Source organism: Numida meleagris, chromosome 3 (genome assembly GCF_002078875.1).
Source record: "Numida meleagris isolate 19003 breed g44 Domestic line chromosome 3, NumMel1.0, whole genome shotgun sequence".
Lineage (NCBI taxonomy): Eukaryota > Metazoa > Chordata > Aves > Galliformes > Numididae > Numida > Numida meleagris.
Window position 1 is genome coordinate 98,137,925 of NC_034411.1, and position 22,017 is coordinate 98,159,941.

A 22,017-nucleotide genomic window follows, 5' to 3' on the forward strand; every position below is an offset into this window, starting at 1 on the left:
TTATTTGGTTTTAACTTGTGTTGACTTTTAAACAGAGTGAAACTGTCAGAGTTGCACTTGCTAAGTAATAGTTGAAAAAAAGATTTGTAGTTTGTGAGATGAAACACTAGATTATGTGCCTTATTAATATTTTATGACATATTAAAGAGGCAGTGTCATTAAAAACACTCTGATCCCACAAAAAAGTGTGTATTTGGATGTTTTCTATTGTAACATTGTTCTATTTTGTAGCAATGAAGTGACTTATCTGTTATTTAAGTACTTAAATTTATGTTCTTAGAGAAGTTTATAGGTTTATTTGGTTTAGGTTTGGAATGGGTGATATGTGTCTGTTCAGATTTAGATTCCCACAGTATTAAGGTGTGAATTAGTGCTCTGGACTCCTTTAATAATTCTTCATAAGAAATAAGCACTTCTAAAGTAAACTTTATCTAAAGTATACATCTAAAGTAGGGCACATGGATTGCAGGCTAGATGTGTCTGTGTCTTTCTGTGGGCTGTAACACTCATCTAGCATGCAGGCAAATAACAAATGAAAATGTCTATGGCCAGGTGAAATAAATGTCTTACTATGATCCCATACATAAGCAGCTGGATATACATGGGACTGGGTAGGATGCGTCTTAGCATTCCAAGAGAGCTTGCCAACATCATTGTTAGGCTACCATCTTTAAAAGGTAACAACAATGGATGGAGCTTCCTGGTGTCTGTAAAAAGGCGAATATCATTGCCTCTCCTTTTCAGGACAAGAAGAAGGATCTAAGCAATTACAGCCTATTCAGCCTACTCTCAGTCCACAAAACAATTATGGAACCAACCCTCCTGCAAGTCATGTCCAGGAACATGAACAGGAAAGAAACTGGGAAAAGCTAGCATGGAACAATCATAGGCAAAAAATGACTGGCAAACCTAATTGCCTTTTATCATGAGATGACTAGCAGAATGGACAAAGGAAGATCAATGGTTTTATCTTGTCTTCAGCAAAGTTTTTGTCAGTGTCTTCTGTAATATCCTTATAGCCAAAAATGGAGAGAGTTTGGACAAGTCATTTGTAAATGCATAGGAAATTGGCTGGACTACTGAACTCAAATACGATGTGGCACAAAGTCTGACTGACATTTACTTACATATGGCAGTGCTCAGGGACTGATAGTGTGGAAAATGCTGTTTAAGAATGCCTTTAGTAACCCAATCAAAGGGAAACATTGCAACCTCAGCAAGTTCATGGACTTACTGTGCTCAGAATGAAATTATACTTTGTTTTGCATGTATTTAATTCTGCCATTGTTCTAGAATTTAATAACAGTGACAGAAACAATTTGTCACATTCTGACCTTGAATATATATTACATATATGTTGTTTCTGTTTTTAATAGACAGATCCATGAGCAGAAGGCAGGAGGATATGTACACCCACCGTCAAACAACTAGAATGAGATTATCCAAGTATGCAGCATATAACACCTACCATCACTGTGAACAGTGTCATCAGTATATGGGTTTCAATCCCAGATACCAGGTAAAGATTTCCAGACATTAATATTTAGATCAGAAATTGAAGCAGACACAACCCAAACACAGTTGTGTGTTTATTCACTGTAGCTAAATTGACTTACAAGCTGTTTGCATACATGAAAAACAAAGAAAGAGCTGATTGACAGATTTTATTATTTCTTGGGGTTTGCCTGCCTTGACTAGATATCAGATCTCGGGACTATAGAGTTTCTGTTTCTCATGTAATCTGGGGCCTTCAGAGGGATGTTATGTATTTAGTAATGTTATGAATGCATATTAACCACAGTGACACTTTGTAGGAAATAATTTTGACACTAACCATTGGAATTATCTTATTTTTTTCCCACTCTCAGCTTTATGAGTCCACTCTGCATGCATTTGCCTTTTCCTATTCTATGCTGGGAGAAGAGATCCAGCTTCATTTTATCATTCCAAAGTCAAAGGAGCATCATTTTGTCTTTAGCCAACCAGGAAGACAGTTGGAAAGCATGAGGCTGCCACTAGTCACAGATAAGGTAGATGGATTATTATATTTATGGCCATATATGGGAGAGAGACATGATCAATTTTAAAATTTGTTGAAGGATTCCTTACGCTTCTGATTGTGCTGCCAAGAGATGAAAAGGACCTGACACTAAGCTTGTGTTTTCTCCAAGAAAGAGAGACATGAAGCAAAATTGTCAAGCCACTAATAAGCTTTCTCTTTTTCTTGTTATCAAGGCTGATTTTTTCACGTACGCATTCTTATCTGAGTTTAAAGTTCTTTGGTTATGGGTTTAAGGTGTTAAAGTGAGAACAGGTTCAGCAACTGACCTCAGAGATGTGGTTTTGTTTATCACACAGTTTACTGACTGTAAGGAAGAAATTTTTTACCATAAAGAAAGGCAATGGATTATCAAGCCTATTATGTATAAGTTCTCAGGTGCTTTCTTATAAAAACAAGGCTTTCACGGCTTTAAGACTGTCCAAAGAATTGCAGGATACACTTGTAGAAAACACTTTATAAGATGATACATTTGACAGGCTATGCAGCCTGTGATGTTGGCCTTTACAGTGACTCTTAATATCCATATTTATGATGAAGCTGTGAGTGGTTCAGGCTAGGCTACGTGCATTATTGGAGCAATTTGTGAAACAGTAGTAAGCACTAGCTTACTACTTTACTTGAGAAAATAAGATGCTTCCAATAAATGATAATCTATCAATATCACCCTCCAGTTTGGGCATTTATGTCCTCAAGTTTGAAATGCACACAGCAACATAGCAGCAACTGTACAATGTGAGGATGACACTTCAGTAAGCTTGTGCTTGGCTATGTAACTTGTACTGTGCACTGAGTAGTTGTGGATTCTTTTCCTTCTTCTGTCACAGACTTGCTCTGAGGCTTTGCCAAAATTGTTTGTTCTTCCTTTGCTTCTTTACCTGTCCATCCACTCCAAAATGGTGCCTGCAGCCTTGATGCAAGCTTGAAAAGTGCTATGAGATATAAACCTAGATTATAAAACTACTATAAAATATTTTTCTCAGTGCACTTTAAATTAAGTTTGTAGAACTCCATAGGCATTAAACCCATCATATTGTGCTTTGGCATTTTTAATATGTAGTACTTAATTGTTATGGCTGCGAAGAGACATACATTCATTTTAGGTCCCTAGCGGCGTTAGTAGGCATCAGGCTGAAACCAGTTTCTCAGACTGGAATAGTCCTGGATGTCTGTAGAAACAGGGCACTACAGAGATATACTGTCAAACTTGGACATACCTAGTGAGTTTAAATGCATTCAACATTAGATGATAGTCAGAAGACTTGTATTACAGTTTTGGACTAATATGTTTCTTACCATGTTCTGTCACATGGATCTGAACCCTTTTCCAGATCTAGCCTCAAGGTCCATGTGTACTTGGCAGGTCAAAATTAGCAGTCCTACCCAATTCATCACTCTCTCACCATTCAAAAAAGCTGGTAGATGGACTTTTCTTTTTTCCGACTCTTATAAAAGTTGTTTATTTTCCCATTAAGCTGATTTAAAATGTAGCAATGTAGTGGACTTAAACTGGTTTACTCTATGGATGGATCTGGTTCTCATTTAAATGTTATCCAGTTTAATACAGAAACTTACACTTCTGTTTATTTACAGAGTGAAGATTTCATTAAAAGCCCCACTTTTACTCCCACCACTGGGCGTCATGAACATGGGCTTTTCAATTTATATCATGCAATGGATGGAGCCAGTCATTTGCATGTTTTAGTTGTCAAGGAATATGAAATGGCCATATATAAGAAGTACTGGCCCAACCACATTATGCTTGTTCTTCCAAGCATTTTCAACAGTGCAGGAGTGGGTAAGTGTGACATAAAGTGTGACATAAAAAATGTGGACGTGTGACTTCAGCCCTTGAGGTGGTGCTATTCATCAGAAAATGTAGATATATACCCTATAGCTACCATATCTAATGATCTGGATTCTCTTTCAGGACAATGTGTAACAGTCTTAGGTGCACTTCACTTAATCCAGATCACCCAGAACAAGCTAGATAAATCATATCATGAAAATACTCAGTCTTCTCTGTTGATTTTAAATCGAACTGAGAGTGGTTAATTTGGATGGAATTACCTACTCTGCTTTCTTCTGGAACTAAGTTGTGTGCTATTTTGAGAAAGCTGTGTCTGTTAATTCTGTGTAGATATTTCAGGTACCCAGAGAGCTTCAAATATTGCTAGATGCTTCTGTTTGTTCAGCTGAACTGTGCTCCCACTTTCTGGTAGAGGAGGTAACTACATAGTCTCATAGAAGTGAAAAAAACATCTGAGTTCATGAGGCTGGAAGCCCTCTAATACATCTTCAGATTTGTGTGGGGGAGAAATGAGATGGGTAAAGATTAATGAGCATACCGACCAGGTACATCCCTTAGGTAGATTCTGTTAATATAATATCTGTGAAATATTCAGCACCTTGCATTAGTGATGCAATTTGTAGACAGCAGTAGTGACAATCATTATGAACAGAGAATCAAGATAAATTGCTCCCATGTTATTCAGTTAGTCAGTCTGCATTTCTAGATGTTTACATTAAGAGATGATAGTGGAGGCAAATATCTGTCAGGTTAAAAGAATCAGTCACTAAACCCTTCAGATATTAACAAATCTTTACCACAGATATCAGCCTTGATTTTGCATGCTTTCCAGTGGGTTTCTGTCAGTCTTTAGCTTGGCCAGAGACACAGTATGTTGGCTCTGGGGACTGTTATGGCATTGAAATCTTCAGAGTGAGTCATACCTTGGGCTTGAGAAGTTTTCCCTTCAAGAGGATTCCAAGTTAAAAGCAAACAATTTCTTCCCCTACTTTTCATCTTAAGGTTTATGTCCTTGGTTTCAGGTGCGGCACATTTCCTGATAAAAGAGCTGTCTTATCATAACTTGGAGCTAGAACGAAATCGGCAGGAGGAGCTGGGCATAAAGCCCCAGGATATTTGGCCTTTCATTGTCATTTCAGATGACTCCTGTGTTATGTGGAATGCAGTAGAAGTTGATTGTTCAGGAGACAGGAAAAGGTAAATAGAAGACCGCATGCTTTTTTCAGCTGATCTGTTTTAAGCTTTCACTGCATATCACTTTTAAAATGACATATTTGTTATACTACTTTTACTCTGTGCAAGCAGAGAATAATATTTGCCTAATGAAAAACTGTTTTCCACACTTTTTAGTGCCAGTTTTGCATTCCTGTCCCCTGAGGATTTAAGTGCCTTGCAGCCTTTGCTGTATAGTTTGACTCTGGTTCAAACTAGAAATGCAGATTTCGAGTTCTGTAAACAGTCCTTGATACACTGAGCACACACAGCCATTCACGTGTACATTTTTAGTAGGGCTTTTCTAAGGAAGCTAAAATACATTTCTGTGCAAATTTGGCAGCTGATTTCTGCTGGATCATTTGTCAGTCTCAGTCTGTGTGGCTCTTGCAATTCCCCAAATCTCCATGAAGTATTTTTATTTTCATTACTTTAGAACATTGTTTGTACCAGATGTCTTTGTCTATTCCCAGAATGGTGGTAATGTAGGATTTATAGCAAACCTTCAAAAAAAAAAAAAAAAAAACCTCTGTGAAAGCTTTAAGATCTATGCATTTGAGAGGTAGGCTAGGACAATCTTACACTTTGCATTTTAGTTATGGCTCAAAGTCAGTGGCTCTCCAATGGTCATTATCCAGGTACATTGCAACATTATCCAGGTAACTTTAAAAATTTGAAAATCTGAGTAAATACTTTGAAAGATCTAAGATAAATTTCTGACCTGGCAAATCAGTCCCTCACCATGTAAGCACTAGTTAGTTTTAAATTTTGAGTCTACCTTGTAATGGGAAGTGAAAAGTTGCAATAAAGTAGTACAACATTGAAGTTATCTACCTGATAACTACTATCGACATTGAGAACTGCTGTTCAGCTGAATAACATTCTGATTATTCTCTCTACATTTTAACACATTTTCCTAATTACTGTAGTGACTATACGTGGACTGAAAGGAATGTTTCCTTGAAGCACATTCTGCAACGTATTGAAGCAACTCCCAATGTCACTCACTATGCGTTAATTGGGATGAGGAAATGGTCCAGTAAAACAAACACTGCTGAGATCAAGGAACCATTCTCCTGTTGCCATGTACATGATTTCATCATGTTAAATGTTGATCTTACACAGAATGTACAATACAATCAGAACAGGTAAGTGAATCTGTAACATCTTTCAAAAGATATAATGAGCCAAATAAATTTTACAAACACTCTTGTCAGATTTTTAGGACATTGTTAATGGAATGCAAACAGATTTTGTTTTCTTTTTGAAGATTCAAATCCTTCCCAAATTACCAGTAGCTGGAAAAAGACATGAATCCCCAGAGGTTCAAATAAGCAGTCATTTGAATTGTGGAGTAGATGCACTAAGCAATGTGTCCTGTAATGCACGTCTCCCAGTTTTGTCCAAGTGGTAAACAACATATTTCTCTTCCTGCCCACTTGGACTCTTCCAAAGGAAATCAGGGCTTTACGGGTGGATAGTGCATAACTAAGTCTTGTTCTGACATGGAACTGAGATGTAGTTTTTTTTTATGCTGAGGAGCATAACATAGATCAGAATATGTAGTAGGACAAATTTCTTTACCATGAGGGTGGTCAAACATTGGAACAGGTTTCCTAGCAAGGTAGTCAAGCCTGTCAGTGTTCAAGAGACATTTAGATAATTTAGTATATTTTAAGTTTTTGGTTAGCCCTGAAGTGGTCAGACAGTTGGATTAGGTGATCTTTGCACACCTCTTCCAACTGAACTATTCCTATTCCTATTCCTATTCCTATTCCTATTCCTATTCCTATTCCTATTCCTATTCCTATCCCTATCCCTATCCCTATCCCTATCCCTATCCCTATCCCTATTCCTATTCTATTCCATGTATGTTTATCACTAAAATCAGAAGAAGGGAGTAGATGAACATCATTAACATTAGTGCTTGCTTCTTACGTTCTGCTGTCACGGAATTCCCATTTTTTTCATTTATTTCACATAGAGTATTTCAGATTAAAATGCCGCCATAAACAGTATCACCACAGTTACCAGAATTGCATTCACTAGGTACATCACCTCACAGACATTCACTGATTTATGTGAAAAAGCCCTGGGGTTTTGGTTCTGAGGAACAAGCGTTTATCACAACAGAACAAAGTAGCTATTGTCAGAGGTGGGATTCCTTTGTCTAAAATGAGTCTTTAGCATACACAATATGTCCACATGGGGCTGACACATATAATATGAAATCTAAAGCATTTATTTTTCTTTAAGCTATTTGGGATAGCCCAGGTCATCTGAAACACTTAACAAAACACTGACATATTTCTTAGGAAGATGTCTTTTGAAGTCCAGATTTATTTCTAACTGAGTGGAAGCTCTTCTACTTTCATTAGTCTGGATAAACAGATGACCTAAATTCCTATCACTACCAATCTGACACTAAAAGAGCATTATAAATTTGCTCCCATCCATCTTCTGATACAGAACTGTGCTCCCAGGCTGTCTAGCGGTATTATCTTATGAAGCATTATGAACTGCTAATGAAGAAAATGACAGTGCAATAAAATAAAATGATATGAGTATGGGCAGCAACGCTAAAAGGTCAGGAATGACAGACCACATCATCCATTTGCTGTCTGTGTCTTTAATCCATATTGCTGTATGTGGGTGCTGTTGAGACTGAAGCATTACATGACGTTCCAAGCCTGAGCTGGCAAGGAAAAAGGTGTATTTTAAAACACAGAGATACTGAGAGTCAGGGATAACAAGTATCCACATAGATATTGCTAAAATCAAAGGGAAGATTTTCAAAACATATAATAAAATGTCATTTTTCTTACTGATGTCTATTGATGCAGTAACTACTTAGCTTTTTTAAATCCAAGCCTTGGATGTTAATCCCACAGTCCTGCACATCATCTTGTTTGCTGTGCAAATCTGCATTCCAAATGGAGAACGGAGGCTGAATTTCCTAAAGGCCAGAGGATTTGAATGTTGTCAGCTTTAGAAGTTTACCTTCTGTTCCATCTTATTGTTGAAATAGGTCATATTTAGCTCCAGGATGTTTGGCCTCATTCTGCTTACTTTATTCCTATGTCCCAGCAGTTCTGTTGGATTAAAAAAAGAGTTCTTGTCTTCAAATAATTTTTTCTCTACTGTAAAATTGCATTATTTCTGTAGCAGAATATAAAACAAAATTACCAGAAATCACAGAATCACAGAATTGCAGGGGTTGAAAGGGACGTCTAGAGATCATTGAGTCCAACCCCCTGCTTAAGTAGGTTCCCTACAGTAAGTTACATAGGAAAGTGTCCAGGTGAGTCTTCAGTATCCTCAGAGAAGGAGACTCCCTGGGCAGCCTGTTCCCGTGCTCTGTCACCCTCGCAGGAAAGAAGTTTTTCCTCAAGTTTGCATGGAACTTCCTGTGTTCTAGTTTGTGCCCATTGCCCTTTGTTCTATTGTTGCAATAGATATTTGTATTCTAAGAGAAAAATGATTAGGCAGACTTCTTTGCATTTGACAGATCAAATATAAGGCCTTTTTCCATTTCCTTGGAAGTCAAAGGAATTAATTTCATTGACTTTATTTAGGTCAAGGAAATCTGTGTACTTTTTTCTATGACTGCATGACTGAACTAAGAGGCAAATAAATGTTTTAAGTCCTGGGTCCTTTCCCAAGAATTTTGCTACCTTCCCCTTTCCACTTTCCCCTATGTTCCTGGATATTTCACTCCCTAATGGTTCCCTCTCTCATTCTGATCTTCTTGAACTCATTCCGGTCACGGCTATTGGCCTCACTTATTATTAAAAAGCTGAAGCCTCTTTCCCTGATTGATTACTGCTGAATGAAGTGTTGGTATGTTTGACAGTTGTCCTTCCAATGGTACTGATCAAAGACCCTGAGTGATTTTTTTTTTTTTTAAGTCTGTGGTGAGAAGCCTTCCTCTAAAGTGCTGTGATTTTATTCTTTCTAGATTTACGTGTGATGATGTTGACTTCAACTTGCGTGTCCACAGTGCTGGCCTTCTCATTTGTCGGTTCAATCACTTCAGTGTCATGAAAAAGCAAATCACAGTAGGAGGACAAAGATCCTTCCATATTAAGTCTAAGGTGGGAACCAAGACCTCTGCTTCCTTATTCTTAAAATTTTGTTTTCCCTTTTGTACCTTGTAACCAGGAGAGCTGAGATATTAATGGTTCATCACCCACTTGCCAGTAATGGGGTATGTTTGCTTTTTTTTCCCCTGAAATCCAATTTTCAAAATTACTTAAAATATCACTTTACAATACAGATAACCATTCACTTTAAGGTTATAGTTTTGATTACTCATCTTCATATGATTTCATATTTAGGAGTACTTTGGTATCAAAGAAGAAATCCCAAAGACTCTATAAATATAAATGTTATTTGAATCTCTGCAACGTTTTTGGTAGCAGATATGTTTGTCTGAATGACTTTTCTTCTTATATAAGTCTTAGATTTTTGGATAGAGATGTGTTTTATATGAACCAGAATTCAGATAAATGCAACATGATTGATCAGGATTGATCTGTGCCAGAAATATTTTTTCCTCATAGGTATCTGACATTCCAGTTTCAATCTCACCTGCTCAATACATTTGTGCTCCTGACAGCAAGCATACTTTCTTGGCAGCACCTGCTCAGTTACTCCTAGAAAAATACCTCCAGTATCACAGCCATCGCTTCTTTCCTCTCTCACTGAAGAATTATAGACATCCAGTGCTCTCTGTGGACTGTTACCTCAACTTAGGACCACAGGTAATCTTTAATCATCTTTAGAAATGTATTGCCTATGTTTTGGCTGAGTTTGCTAATGGACTCCTTCACAACACAGCCTTCAAATAATCAGATATTAAATTCTTTGTCTTGTAGATATATTGGGAGAAATTAAAAATAAAGTACATGGAGAGCAATATCAGAGTTGTCTAATAGAGTCTGTGAGTGGTATTAGATTTTTAACTAACATAGAATACATTTTCTTTAAGAAGTGTTTTCCCAGTCTATTGTAATTTGTTTCCTCCTACATCAAGAATCTCCCACAAGTGTTTTACAAATACTAGCTAGTCCTTAGAAAGCACTCCAAAATCCAAAAGTTTTAGTCCACTTTTGACTGACAAGCTGAGTCAGAGAAGCAAATATCAAGATACACAGTCAGAATGGGAGAATTTGGCATTATCTTTCAAGAGCTGTTGGCTCTCCCCAATGGCTTTGGACCTAAAGCCAAGGTTATATTTAAATACAAATGTAGGTCAGGTAGAAGTGCGATAGTAAGGGGCTGATTGTCACTAAACTATTTTTATCTTTTCACTTGACTTAAATACTAAATGAAAATCAGTCTTGCTGCATTTACTAACTTAACTTCTTCACCAAAACAGCTGTGTAATGACCTTCCAGACTGTGCTTAGTCCTTTCTGGCTGAGCAGATTCCCACCATGCATGGAAAAAGAGTCTGTGGAAGGGCACTGTACTGTTAGTGTCTGCATCCTTTCAGCTCTAATCCATTCAGCACATGAAATGAGTTAAATTCAGTTCTGGAATTGTTATCTGAGCTAGAATGTGATATAGTAGGACTGAAGGAATTATTGGATCTATATTATGCATAAATATAGACATCCTGGGCCAGTATCTGTTGCTGTGGGTCAACCTTCCTCCACTGAATCATGCTGATTTCTGCTGGATGTGGGTCTGCCCCAGGTAAGTGGAGAGACACTTTGGAAGCCCAGTCATATGCACAGGATTCTTTTATTTGAAATTTACAAAACCTGAAGGGATGCTATAAAAATTCCTATTCCCACTGGAGTAGGGGAGTAGTGATAGAAAGAGTAATTAGACAATAGGAAACCTCATGCAATTATGTAGATACACAACTGTACTGATTTGAGTAATCCTTTTGTGATGTAAATGGCATTAGACCTTTCTAGAGGGTTCTTCTTGTGTCAGACTGCTCAGTTACTATATTTATGCTTATATTTGTGTAGATTAAACTGTGCTGTGCAGGTCACAGAGTTGTGGCTGTGGGGAGCCATCATTACTGCAACTTTCAAACCTTTCATACCTAAGCCTCATGATTATAGTAATAATGAGTAATTATGACTAATGAATAGTTATGGATACTGCTTTTAGATTGGTTTTTAATAAGCAGAGGAATTTTTACAAAGGAACAATAAGGATCATAATATTTGGAACTGGAAAGCAAGTCTGAAGGTTGATCAGCTGCAAATACTGTAAGGTTGATAGGAAGAAGCCTGAAGGAAGCTAATTTCTGTGTTTCTTACCCCTCTCCCAATCAGATTGCAGTTTGCTATGTGAGTTCGCGGCCTCACTCTCTGAATATCAGTTCCTCTGGTTTGACATTCAGTGGTCTCCTGCTGTACCTCTGTGACTCCTTTGTTGTAGCTAGCTTTTTGAAGAAGTTCCATTTTCTTAAAGGTGAGCTATAATGATTTTATTACAGGGAATTATATGATATGGAAACCTGGGAAGAAAATGGGAAAAGTACCATTGATTTTGTATTTTATGTGAAAAATTGCACATGTACATGTATATATATTTATATTTGTGTTTATATGCCCTACCATCTCTGATATTTGATGATTAATCTATAACAGTGTTATGAGTTCTGCAGATTTCTAAGTAGGGAAGCAGTGTTGGATCTATATTGCTATACATAGTGTATACACATAACTGAAAACTGATTAAGATTTATGTATGAAACATTTACCCACTGTGTTCTTGCAAGTGATATTTTTTTAATTGACAAGAGAAAATGGATGATGATAAGACTCCATCAAAATCTGTTCACTGTACCTGGAAATATAAATGCTATCATTACAATTTATTCTTAATAGCCAGTTTCTCCACATAGTGCTTGTGACCATGGACAGCACTGGAGACAAATCACTTCTGTCTGTATTGCAACTTCTTTTGGGTTGTTCTGCTGCTGTTGTAGTGATTCAGTGCTCTGGGGATTTGCTTCACTCAGCTATAGCTGTCATTGGAGTATAAACACCATTGCCACTGCCTTCTTAAAACAGGCAAAGTTATGAACTGCCATGTTCTTTGTTGTAGTTAATACAATTTCATGTAGGTATGCGTAGCGCAAATTAGGATATACAGTGCTTTAACCTGCACATGCTACTGAAGCCATGAGAGTGCCAGTGTCTAATCCCATTCTGGAGCAATGTTGACATGTTAAATATAAAAGAACTGCTTTCATGCAAAGATACTCTGCATTTATTTTGAGTGACAGGAAGCTGTCAACCTGCACAAATCAGCTGATTTTTGCAGTGCGTAGTGCAAAGTGTATTTGATTCAGGATTTCCCTGTCTCCCTCAGCAGTTTAGTTGACCTTCTAATCAGTTATTTGTGCATTAAATATCACATGACTCTCTGTTTATTTTTATTGTATTCTCAGCTGTTTCTGTCTTGGGCATCTTGTCCTATCTCACCATCTCTTTTTCAGAGTATTGAGTGCAGCTGAGGTAATTATTTCCTCTTACCTGAGCACTTTTTCAAAAGTCAGGAAATCGTGTGTTTATGTTGAAATGGTATCACCATGCTAGTCAAAACAGTTCATATTAGATCATTTCTGGTCAGCAGAGCACACAGAGATTAATTAGCCATTGTTTGATTGGCTTGTGGTGTGTTTTGTTGAGTGAGGGCTTCACTCAGCAGAGCTAGATCAGTAATGGATGTAAGGCATTACCTTGTTTTCTGTCACCACCCTCTTCAACTTGACAGTTTTGACCTTTCCTACTCCAAAGAGAAGGAATGTATTGCTAGTCCTGTGTACTAGATGAATTCTAGATATCTCAGGTTAAAGAAGACGACCCTGATAAACAGGGAGCTGAAGTTAGCTCTCCAAAAGCCCTAAATGTCTTAGTTTTCACTCAAGAATGTCTGTAGCTCCTGTTCTGGAAGTGGTAGAAATTCCTGTTGCTAAGAGGTGGTGAGAGCTGGGTGATTTGAGAACAAGGGCGATACTCACATGGGTTTCTTACTGACTGTTTACTTAGGTGCCACCCTGTGTGTTATTTGTCAAGATCGGAATTCTCTTCGCCAGACTGTTGTCCGGCTGGAGCTGGAAGATGAATGGCAGTTTCGACTGAGGGATGAATTCCAGACTGCCAATGCTAAAGAGGACAGACCACTTTTCTTCCTCACTGGACGACACATTTAATAGAAACTAGACACTTTTCCTGAATAACTAGGAAAAAAAAAAAAAAAAAGAACGATACAGGAGAATTGCCACCATCTCCTGAAATGGCTTTTGAGAGGCTCTGCTTTCTGAGGAGAAACAGGACTGTTTGCCATTTTCTGTTAGAATCAGTTTATGCTCTTATTTCCATACACTGTGACTTTTCAAATTTAATTGCCTGATGGAAGTAATTCTTGACTCCTGGGAAAGACATAGAAACTTATTATTCCTTATGGCAGTAAAAAATTTTGATCAGAGAGGAGATCAATGAATGCATTTCTTCTGACACAAAAAAGATCACGTGCAAGTTGATAAGCAAGAGTTTTAGGAAACTTGCTGTTCATTCCAGAAATAGGAAATGTAAATGTAGGAATAGATTCTGGTTTTGTTTACAAGTCTTATTTATCTAACAGTTGGAACAAGGCAACAAAAATTGTTACAGTCTTGTGGTATATTGCCGCTGATTGATCCAGGTAGGCTTTTCAATGAAGATATGTAAAGTATAATTCTTAAAGAATGGGAGCCCAGTTGGAGTCTTATTTTTTTTTTAACAGGTGCCAAGTGGATAGTTTTAGTATATGGGAATCTTGGGGTGGAAGCATAATCATATGTCTGATTTTCATAGCAGAAAGAAGAGCCAAGAAAGTAGATTTAACAATTAAATCTGAATATTTAAACATGAAAATGAAATTGCTTGACACAACTGAGAGCACGAAACGGTGAGGTTTACCTGCAAGTGATTTTTACATCTAGAGCACTGATGTTTTTGGTTTCTGACTAAATTGTTGCACTAACTACAGACTTCAGGTTAGGCCCAGTGCATTCAAGGCAGCAGAACAGATGGTTCTGAAACTCTCCTAATACACTTACTGGGGATATTTTCTTGCCAAGGTGCATAAATAAAGCGACAAAATAGAGACTAGGTCTCTGAGGAATTTAGGTGGCCATCTAAAAAGCATGTTCTAGAAAGGCACCAGGCATCACAGTATTTTTGTGCGCTTTAAATGTGAAGTCAGTGATCACAATTCTTGTTTATGTTTTTGGAAGTATTCTCTAAGTTTCAGATTTCATGTTTATTTTTATGGAATCTGTGTAAACTTCAGTCAGTCTGCATGCAAGAAGGGTAAGTATAGACATTGCCAGAAGGTGTCTAATATTTGGGCAGTCTTTCTTGCTGGATACACCAATGAGAGTGTCATTGATTTTATACTGATGAAATGCCATTAGGTGCCTGAAGCATTTAAAGTATCAGTCTTGAAATGATGATATGAATATGACTGTACCAAAGAGCAAATTTTGGAACTTTAACAAGGAAAGGATAATTTCAGTAAGTATGAGAGACTTAGACTGCTATTTACAAGAGACAGGCTGCTATTTACAAGATAACTGGTAGAAATCAGTGTGCCTATGTATTTCGCTGTTCTTCTTTCAGAGTGAGATTGGCTCTGTTTAAGTTTTGGGAAGGAAAATAGACATTGTCTTATGTAAATAGCATCACCTGTGGAGTTTTCACATGTTGGTTAGTTAATTTAAACTTTTTAAAGGAATGTGACATTCATGTCCAAACCGTTCTTCATAAATAAAGTCGATACTGCATGGGTATCTGTCTTGGTGGTGTATAGCACCAAATGTTTTTCGTGAGGGGAGGGCTGGGGGAGGAAAACAGGGTGGTTGAAAGGAGCTAACATGATTAAAGAATTTCCTGAACTGACCAAGAGAAAATACAGAGTTGTTTAATGGTCTAAAGCATAACATAGCCTCAAAGGTACATGAGTCTTAAGAAGAACTTTGGACTAAAGACAGAGATTTGAAATCTCATTTCTTGTAACTGAATGCTCAAACTATTTATGCCAAGTGTCTGTAAACTTTCCTTAGGTTTTAGATGTGAAATATTCTTTGCAAGTCCTTAGACAGGCATTTTCTCCATGAATTGTCCTGTCCATTGAAAAAAATGCCTAACGTATTTGTTATGTTGAAACAAGAAACTTTCCAGTTCTGCTTTCACAGATGGAGCTTTGCACAGCAAAATTTCTGATTGTTCTCTGTAATCTTCAGAATTTCCTTCAGAGGAAATATATGGAGGTTTTTAGTAAAGGAAATGGTAGAGAAATATGGTAGTGTCCAGCATATTCATAAACAGAAATAAATAACCAGAAATTAGAGGAGCTAGCATGATTCTCATTAAGTTTCAAACACACCACAGTGTTGAGAAAATCAGTGTGCCTTTCTTGCCAGTCCAGCCTTATGCATCTCCCCATAAAGTTGTTGATCAGTGTGTACAGTGCTTCTGTAGATGTTATTCTGATAAAATACAGATTCATTAGTGTGGCTGTCAAGGTTCCTCAAACCTTTACAGCACTGCAAAAGTTCCTTGATGGTGCTTAGGCTCTGTCTTCATGGAATTATCCAGCATGCAGCCTCTGCCATGTCCCATGCTATTCTAGTTGTGTTCAGCTCTACTCACAATGGGTAAACCTTTTGAAATGATCACAAGCTCAAAGATTTTCATTAAACATCTGTGTGTTAAAAAAAATGCATTTAAGCTTCTTGTTCAGACAAACAGGTTTTTATTTTTTTGGTTTTGCTTGTTTGCTTGTTATGAAACAATTCCCTGCACTAGTTAGAGTGGTTGCTGGCATTTTGGCATTCTTGGTTCCGTACTCTGATTTAAACAGATTATTTAATGTCTGAAACACAGAGGTAAATTTCCAGGAGAAGTCTGAACTTCATTTATTAAGGTTACTTGTTAAGATTTAAGGTGCTGACATCCAGAGGCAGAAACACTATGAAAATGCAAAGCAGTGTAACTGTGTGTTTATTTAAAGGTTTTCTGTGTGGAAAAGATCACTCTTTTTCAATTAATTCATTACTAAATTTTGGAAATTTCAGCAGTAAACAGCCTACTTAAAGTATTCAGTAAACTGAATTGCTTCATGTACAGACCAAGCGAATGCGGAAAAAGCTTAAAAGTAATTCCAGAAAGGCATGTTTACTTTATTGCTGCTGTAGCATTCCTCATTCAAAACTCTTCTTATCTGTGAAACTAAAACATCACTAAATCAGATGGGAATTAAAAAAATCACATCCTTTCTTAACATTTTCCTCTGGCTCAAAGTTACTTGCTCACTGTACCCTCTCTACAGGATAGGGTTCTCAGGACCTGGCCTCACCAGACGTGTTTCTGTTGTGTGACCAAGTACAACCATCCTCCATCGATGAGTACATATATAAACAGTCACACACGTGGTGGAACTGGCTTGAACTGCCCATTTTCTGACGAGGCACATCCTGCTGTAAGAGCAGAAATGCACTCCTTGTGTGATCAAAATGCAGTTGCTTCCCATCATACGACCAGCTAGGCACACAATATGGCATAAAACCACTGCATTTTGTTAACATGCTGCTGAGTAGTGGTGGTGGATGAGTCAGGAAGTACAGCTCTCCAGAGTTCCATCCAAAAGTTTCTTCATTCTTGGTATAGTTTACATGCTAAACTCCCTCAGACTGTCCGCTACCAAGCCCAGGGACGATGTAGGATTTTGTGTCCAACCTGGACTCTGAGGCGACACAGTAATGCAGATAAATAATCAAGACAAATAAAATCCAGTCTGTTTGGGTGGGACTGGCACCTCTTGTCATACACAGGGTAGTAACTTCTTTATGCTGTGTGTTTTTACTTCAGGTGCATTTGGAGGGATGGGAACCCAGGTCCCAGCTCCACTCTTGTCTTACCTTTGTGAGAGGGAATTATTTGCTTTCCATCACAGTGACATTTGTGAGAAAAATTGGCCCATACTCATTAAGCAAACAGATCATTTAGTCTTTCCTTTCTGACTTTGGACGTAGCAAGTAGATAGAGCTCTCCGTCCCATGGATTGATGTGATGATGTAGTAGGAAACAAAAGGCAAAAGGGAACTGACAGCATGCTTTTACTGACAATTATCCAGCCTCTACCTTCTTCTCTAGTGCCTCCCATGCTTGCTGTCTTAGTCAGCCACTATTATCACAGATAGTATTGTAACCATGTTCTGTATTGTGTGTCAGAGGCTGAAGCATTTTGTGATTCAGCTTCTGCAACAAACAGTATCCAAATATAGAGAAGGTTACTGGGAAGGTGACATTATATTCCTTCTTACCATCCTCTCTCCACTATCAAAGCATGCCTCACAAGCACTTGAGCTCTGATGTCTGGCATTTGAATAGCATGGGCATTACAGATGACTTGAACGCTACAGGATGTAAGAGATTTCAGCATTCTTCCCTTAATAAGCACCTCCTGGTGTGATGAGGAATGTGCAGATCTCGGCTCCCACGCTGCATCTCACAGCAGCTGCTAAATATATCAAAGGCAGATCTGTGATTCTCTGTGGTGATGCGTGTCGGTCACACATAGCAAAAGAAGTACAAGATAAACACTCAATGTGTAAGGGTTACAGAGGTTTACAAGGTGGAAAAGGGAAGTGGGGCTACAAACGGAGATGGCAGAACCTTGGTGTCCCCTCAGCAGTCTGCCTTGGTAGTTCTTCAGCTTTCACTGGAATAATGCGAGAAATAAAATCTGTGTTATTCTTTCCTTTTTCCTATCTCCTTAAGGACCCAGCTCTTCAGTGAAAAGGAAAATTAATTCCACACATTCTCTGCCTGCTGACTGCCTTCCACCCTTTATCCCTGCTCCAGTTTTCACCAGAAAAAATAACAGCAGTTCTGGTCAGTGCTTTTGTAACATTTCCAGTCCTGTCTTGGCAGCCCCAGATGTAGTCATGGATTGCTGTAGAGGACACAGCTCAGGGAGTTTTGAGCCATAGTCCAGCTGCTGGCATTGCTCTGTGTTTACATATTGTTCAGTAAAAGAGAGAGAGGACATCAAAGGTAACAGAACAGTGAGAATTCTGCTCAGTAAGGAAAAGAGATTTTAAATTGACTGCCATGGTTTTAAGAAAGGCTTAATAAAGCTGCCCAGGGAAGTGGTGGAGTCACCATCCCTGGAGGTGCTCAAGAAACATGGAGATGTTGCACTGAGGGACATGTTCAGTGGGCATGGTGGGGGTGGGTTGGCGATAGGACTAGATGACCTTAGAGGTCTTTTCCAACCTCTATGATTCCATGATTCATATGTAAATGTGGTTTTATTTAAAATCTATTTGTTTTGCATTTTCCTAGTTATATAAGCAGAAGAAAATGTCTTTGTACTTGTTGCATCACTGATGTTTTGACTGAGCACTTAAACTCCAAACATATTAAGAAGGATTATTTTGGCAAAGTGCATACTGATGTATTATAGAAAAGGTTTAGCAGCATTGTTAACAGCAGCAGCTTCCTTTTTTCTTAGAAACAACAGGATTGATAGGAAAGTGAGTTTGTACTTGTTATTGCCTGTCAGGAGCCAGTAGGGACTCAGTAACTGTTTGGAGAACAGTGTATTGCAGTAACTGCAGGATTCTGTACCACACAATACTCATGCAGCAGGTCATTTTTCAATTGCACAGAATCTGGGTTTGGCGATGGTGTAATTTCTTTCTATTTGAATTTTGTTTTTGCAAATGGCCATGTGTATCAGCCATAAATCTCAGATCTGTCCCACACAAAATAGCACCTGTGCTGGGTCATGTTAGCAGCCCTGTGTGCCACTCCGAACTTCCCCACTGGGACTGTTTGGGCCAAACACGCAGCATCTTGCATCTTACCTCTGCCGTCATTGTGTCTTTCATTGCTTGTTCTCCTTAGCATCTATATAATTAAAAAATTCCAATCTCTATTGCTATATATTGCTCAGTCTCCTTTCTTTCCCTTGCAAGAGCTCCTCCTGCTATTCTTCCAGAGGAGGTTTTCATTCTATGAGATCTAGAGGCCTTATATGAACCTCCTGCCATCCCTATTTGGTGAGACCACATCAGGCATTGTGAGATGTACTGGATCTGGTGGGTCATGGTCCTGCAGAGGAGTAGCAGCACAAGGCTGCAGTGGGGCCTCTCGGTGTGGGTGCTGCTGGGCAGCTCCACGTGGTCCTGGGGCTCCTCTCCAGTGCATGCCCAGAGGCACAAAGCAGAGGGCTTTCTTCATACAGCCCCTGTTTCAAGGGCTTATAAATTGCCATGGGTGTTTAGGAGACAAAACAGAGAAAGCAGTGAAAAGCAGTTCCATATGCTTTGCTCTCAGCAACTCCAGCATTGTGAAAAGGCTGAAGAAAGTTAGACTGTTCTAGGAGAGTGATCCTGCCCCAGAACAGCAGAGTTGTGACTGTATTTAAAAATATCTTCAATTAATCTTAAAGTAGAAAAACTATCCTGTATCTTATCAGTTGAAAAAATAAAGTTCACATCAAGGCTTCCATGAGATAATATTCTGGGATGATTACAAATGTTTTTTTTTTCCCTTCTCATGACAGAGCACTTACAGATGCTATTTATAAAAATAAATTGGCTGCTGTTTACCCTGTGCCCTCATGTAATGAAATCATTGGGCGACGTTTAAAATTGTCACAAGATTTCTGTACGCATTGCATGGTTATCCAATGAAGCTTTTTGCTACAGGATCTCACAGAGGCAACGAGCTGAGTAGGAATCCAAAAGTGGCTGTGAACCTTATGTGAACCTGAGTCTGAGAATATCTTCTGTGATTTTTGGGGCAGCCTCAGTGGGTCTCTGATGAGAAAAACTAACCTTGGAAAGAGCAGCAAAAACTGTAAAGTCATGAAGAAATGGGAAGGCATTGAGGGGAAACCAGCTGGCACCTGGGGCTGTAGGAAGGAGAATTTCAGGAGACAAAGAGGCATTGGCTTGGCTGGGGGCACAGAAGCAGAGGAAGTGGGAAGGGGAACAGGCAGTGGCAGTAGCAACCTTAGGGAAAGGATGAGAATCACTGTGCTAATGTATGAAAGTTAGGGGGAAAGTCCTTTTCTGTATGGTTATTACTTCATTTCTGGATTTCTCAATCAGAAACATTCTGTGCTGGTCACCCTTGGGCTCAGGATACCAGACTACCAGGAGCGTTCCTCTAGGAGCAGCAGTCACTGGGTTCACGTGCTGCACAGTAGAAATGCTTGTGGCTGTCAGGGCTTCCTGGGGAAGTAAAGTTCCCAGAGCTGGACAATGCTCAAGATGACAAAGGCTTCAGATATACAGTGTGTTGGGAAAGATGTTCAGCCAATTCTTGAAGAATTTTATAAATAATATTACTATATATTATATATAGTTTTATATATAATATAATATATTATATAGTATTATTACAGTGATTGAAACAATTTCTGATAGACTGTTATCACAGCTTGAAAGTAAATTTAACAGAGAGTTGGGTGGTACAGTGGAAAATTACTTCAGCAAACAGTGATTCCCATCTTTCAAGTGCAGTGAATAAACATTTCAGCGGGAGTAGGAATGCCATTGAAATTCTCTAGGTGTGGCATTTCCCTGCTTAGCAGCATTAAGGAGAATTGTATTGAATTTCCTTCTCCAAATCTGTTCCAGAAAGAAAATGTGATGTGCCAGATAGCTAATAAATGGGTTACTGTGCTGACAGTCTTACCATTTGCTGTTCAACAGAAGCAAGTAACTTGAGCATCCTGGTAACATAAGTGCTGTACTCTTATCTGGGAAATGTTAGCCTGCGGTATTAAAGTGACCTGGCTATCTGGCCACCTCACATTCTAAGTTTCTGATGTGAAATGTGTGTGTCTAAGTAGGCATTAATTTTTTCTGAAAATTAGCTCTCCTCCTGTCTTGCAAGTGAACGTCCCATGATCCTTAGTGCCACTTATGGTGGAGAGAGACCAAATGCTGGCTAGGGGCTATTCCTATGCTCAATACCATATTTCCAAAGTTTTCTTTTTTCATTGCTTATTGTTTTTCCTACTTACTGAATCTACATATAGCTTAAGGTGAAATATCAAACGTAGCCGGGTGCACTTGTTGATTTGATAATCATTATCAACTCAAAGGTAATGCTGGGTCTCTCCTGCAGCAGCTTGCTATAAATAGCATATTTCATTCTCAAGCAGAGTGGAAAGATTTAGAAACCTTTGCCCGAAGTCAGAGATTTTTAATAACAATTTTATTTCACCAGCAAATGCAACTGGTTGCATTATAAGAAGAATAATTAATAATATCAAAGCCAAAGGTTAAGAATTTGAAAGCGTAACAGAACCATAAATTACTGGTCAGCTCAACAGCAAAGCCTGTGTAGGTCTCATCTGGGATTCCATTCGGCTCAGCTGCCAGAGATGATTTTAGGACGCTGAGTTTTGTAGTTCTCTTGCAGACAGGGGCATCCAGACAGGTATCTGGGCTGATTTGTCTGAAGTTACATAGGACAACTTTTATAATAACTGTATTTTACACTCTGGTACATATCTCAAAGGAAATATAAGACCAAAAGTAACAAATGGACAAGAAAACATCCTCTTTCAAGTTCTTTATTGCATGGAAGGAGGAATCTGTGCTGCGTGCACAGTTATGATCGTGGAGCTGTACAACTGTGCAGAAAGGCAGAATTAGATTTTGACATTAAGAATTTGCCTTGAAAACAAAATGAAACCATTAAAATCCATTCTAAATGTGATTAGTGATGGTAATAAAATGTTGGCAGGGTGAGAATTCCTTATATTCTGTTCACAGAATGTAACACTCAGCAGGTTGTCTGAGCATAAAATCTCATACAGAGGTACAATGGATACTGACTGTTTGGAAGTTAATTTGTTTGCCAAGCTCTAATTTTTCACTGAACCTTATGACTTAA

General features: G+C 38.4%; 1 protein-coding gene across 2 annotated transcripts in view; it reads left to right on the top strand.

Moving 5' to 3' along the window:
• Window positions 1–14,883, top strand: part of GREB1 (growth regulation by estrogen in breast cancer 1) — an 88,457-nt gene extending 73,574 nt beyond the window's left edge. For both annotated transcript variants that reach the window (XM_021391755.1, XM_021391756.1), the window contains 9 exons: window positions 1,377–1,519; window positions 1,869–2,030; window positions 3,653–3,857; window positions 4,892–5,066; window positions 6,011–6,229; window positions 9,040–9,175; window positions 9,644–9,844; window positions 11,377–11,515; window positions 13,102–14,883. In XM_021391755.1, coding sequence (XP_021247430.1) covers window positions 1,377–1,519; window positions 1,869–2,030; window positions 3,653–3,857; window positions 4,892–5,066; window positions 6,011–6,229; window positions 9,040–9,175; window positions 9,644–9,844; window positions 11,377–11,515; window positions 13,102–13,265 — 1,544 coding nt within the window. In that variant the 3' untranslated portion in view covers window positions 13,266–14,883. The remainder of the gene's footprint in view (window positions 1–1,376; window positions 1,520–1,868; window positions 2,031–3,652; window positions 3,858–4,891; window positions 5,067–6,010; window positions 6,230–9,039; window positions 9,176–9,643; window positions 9,845–11,376; window positions 11,516–13,101) is intronic.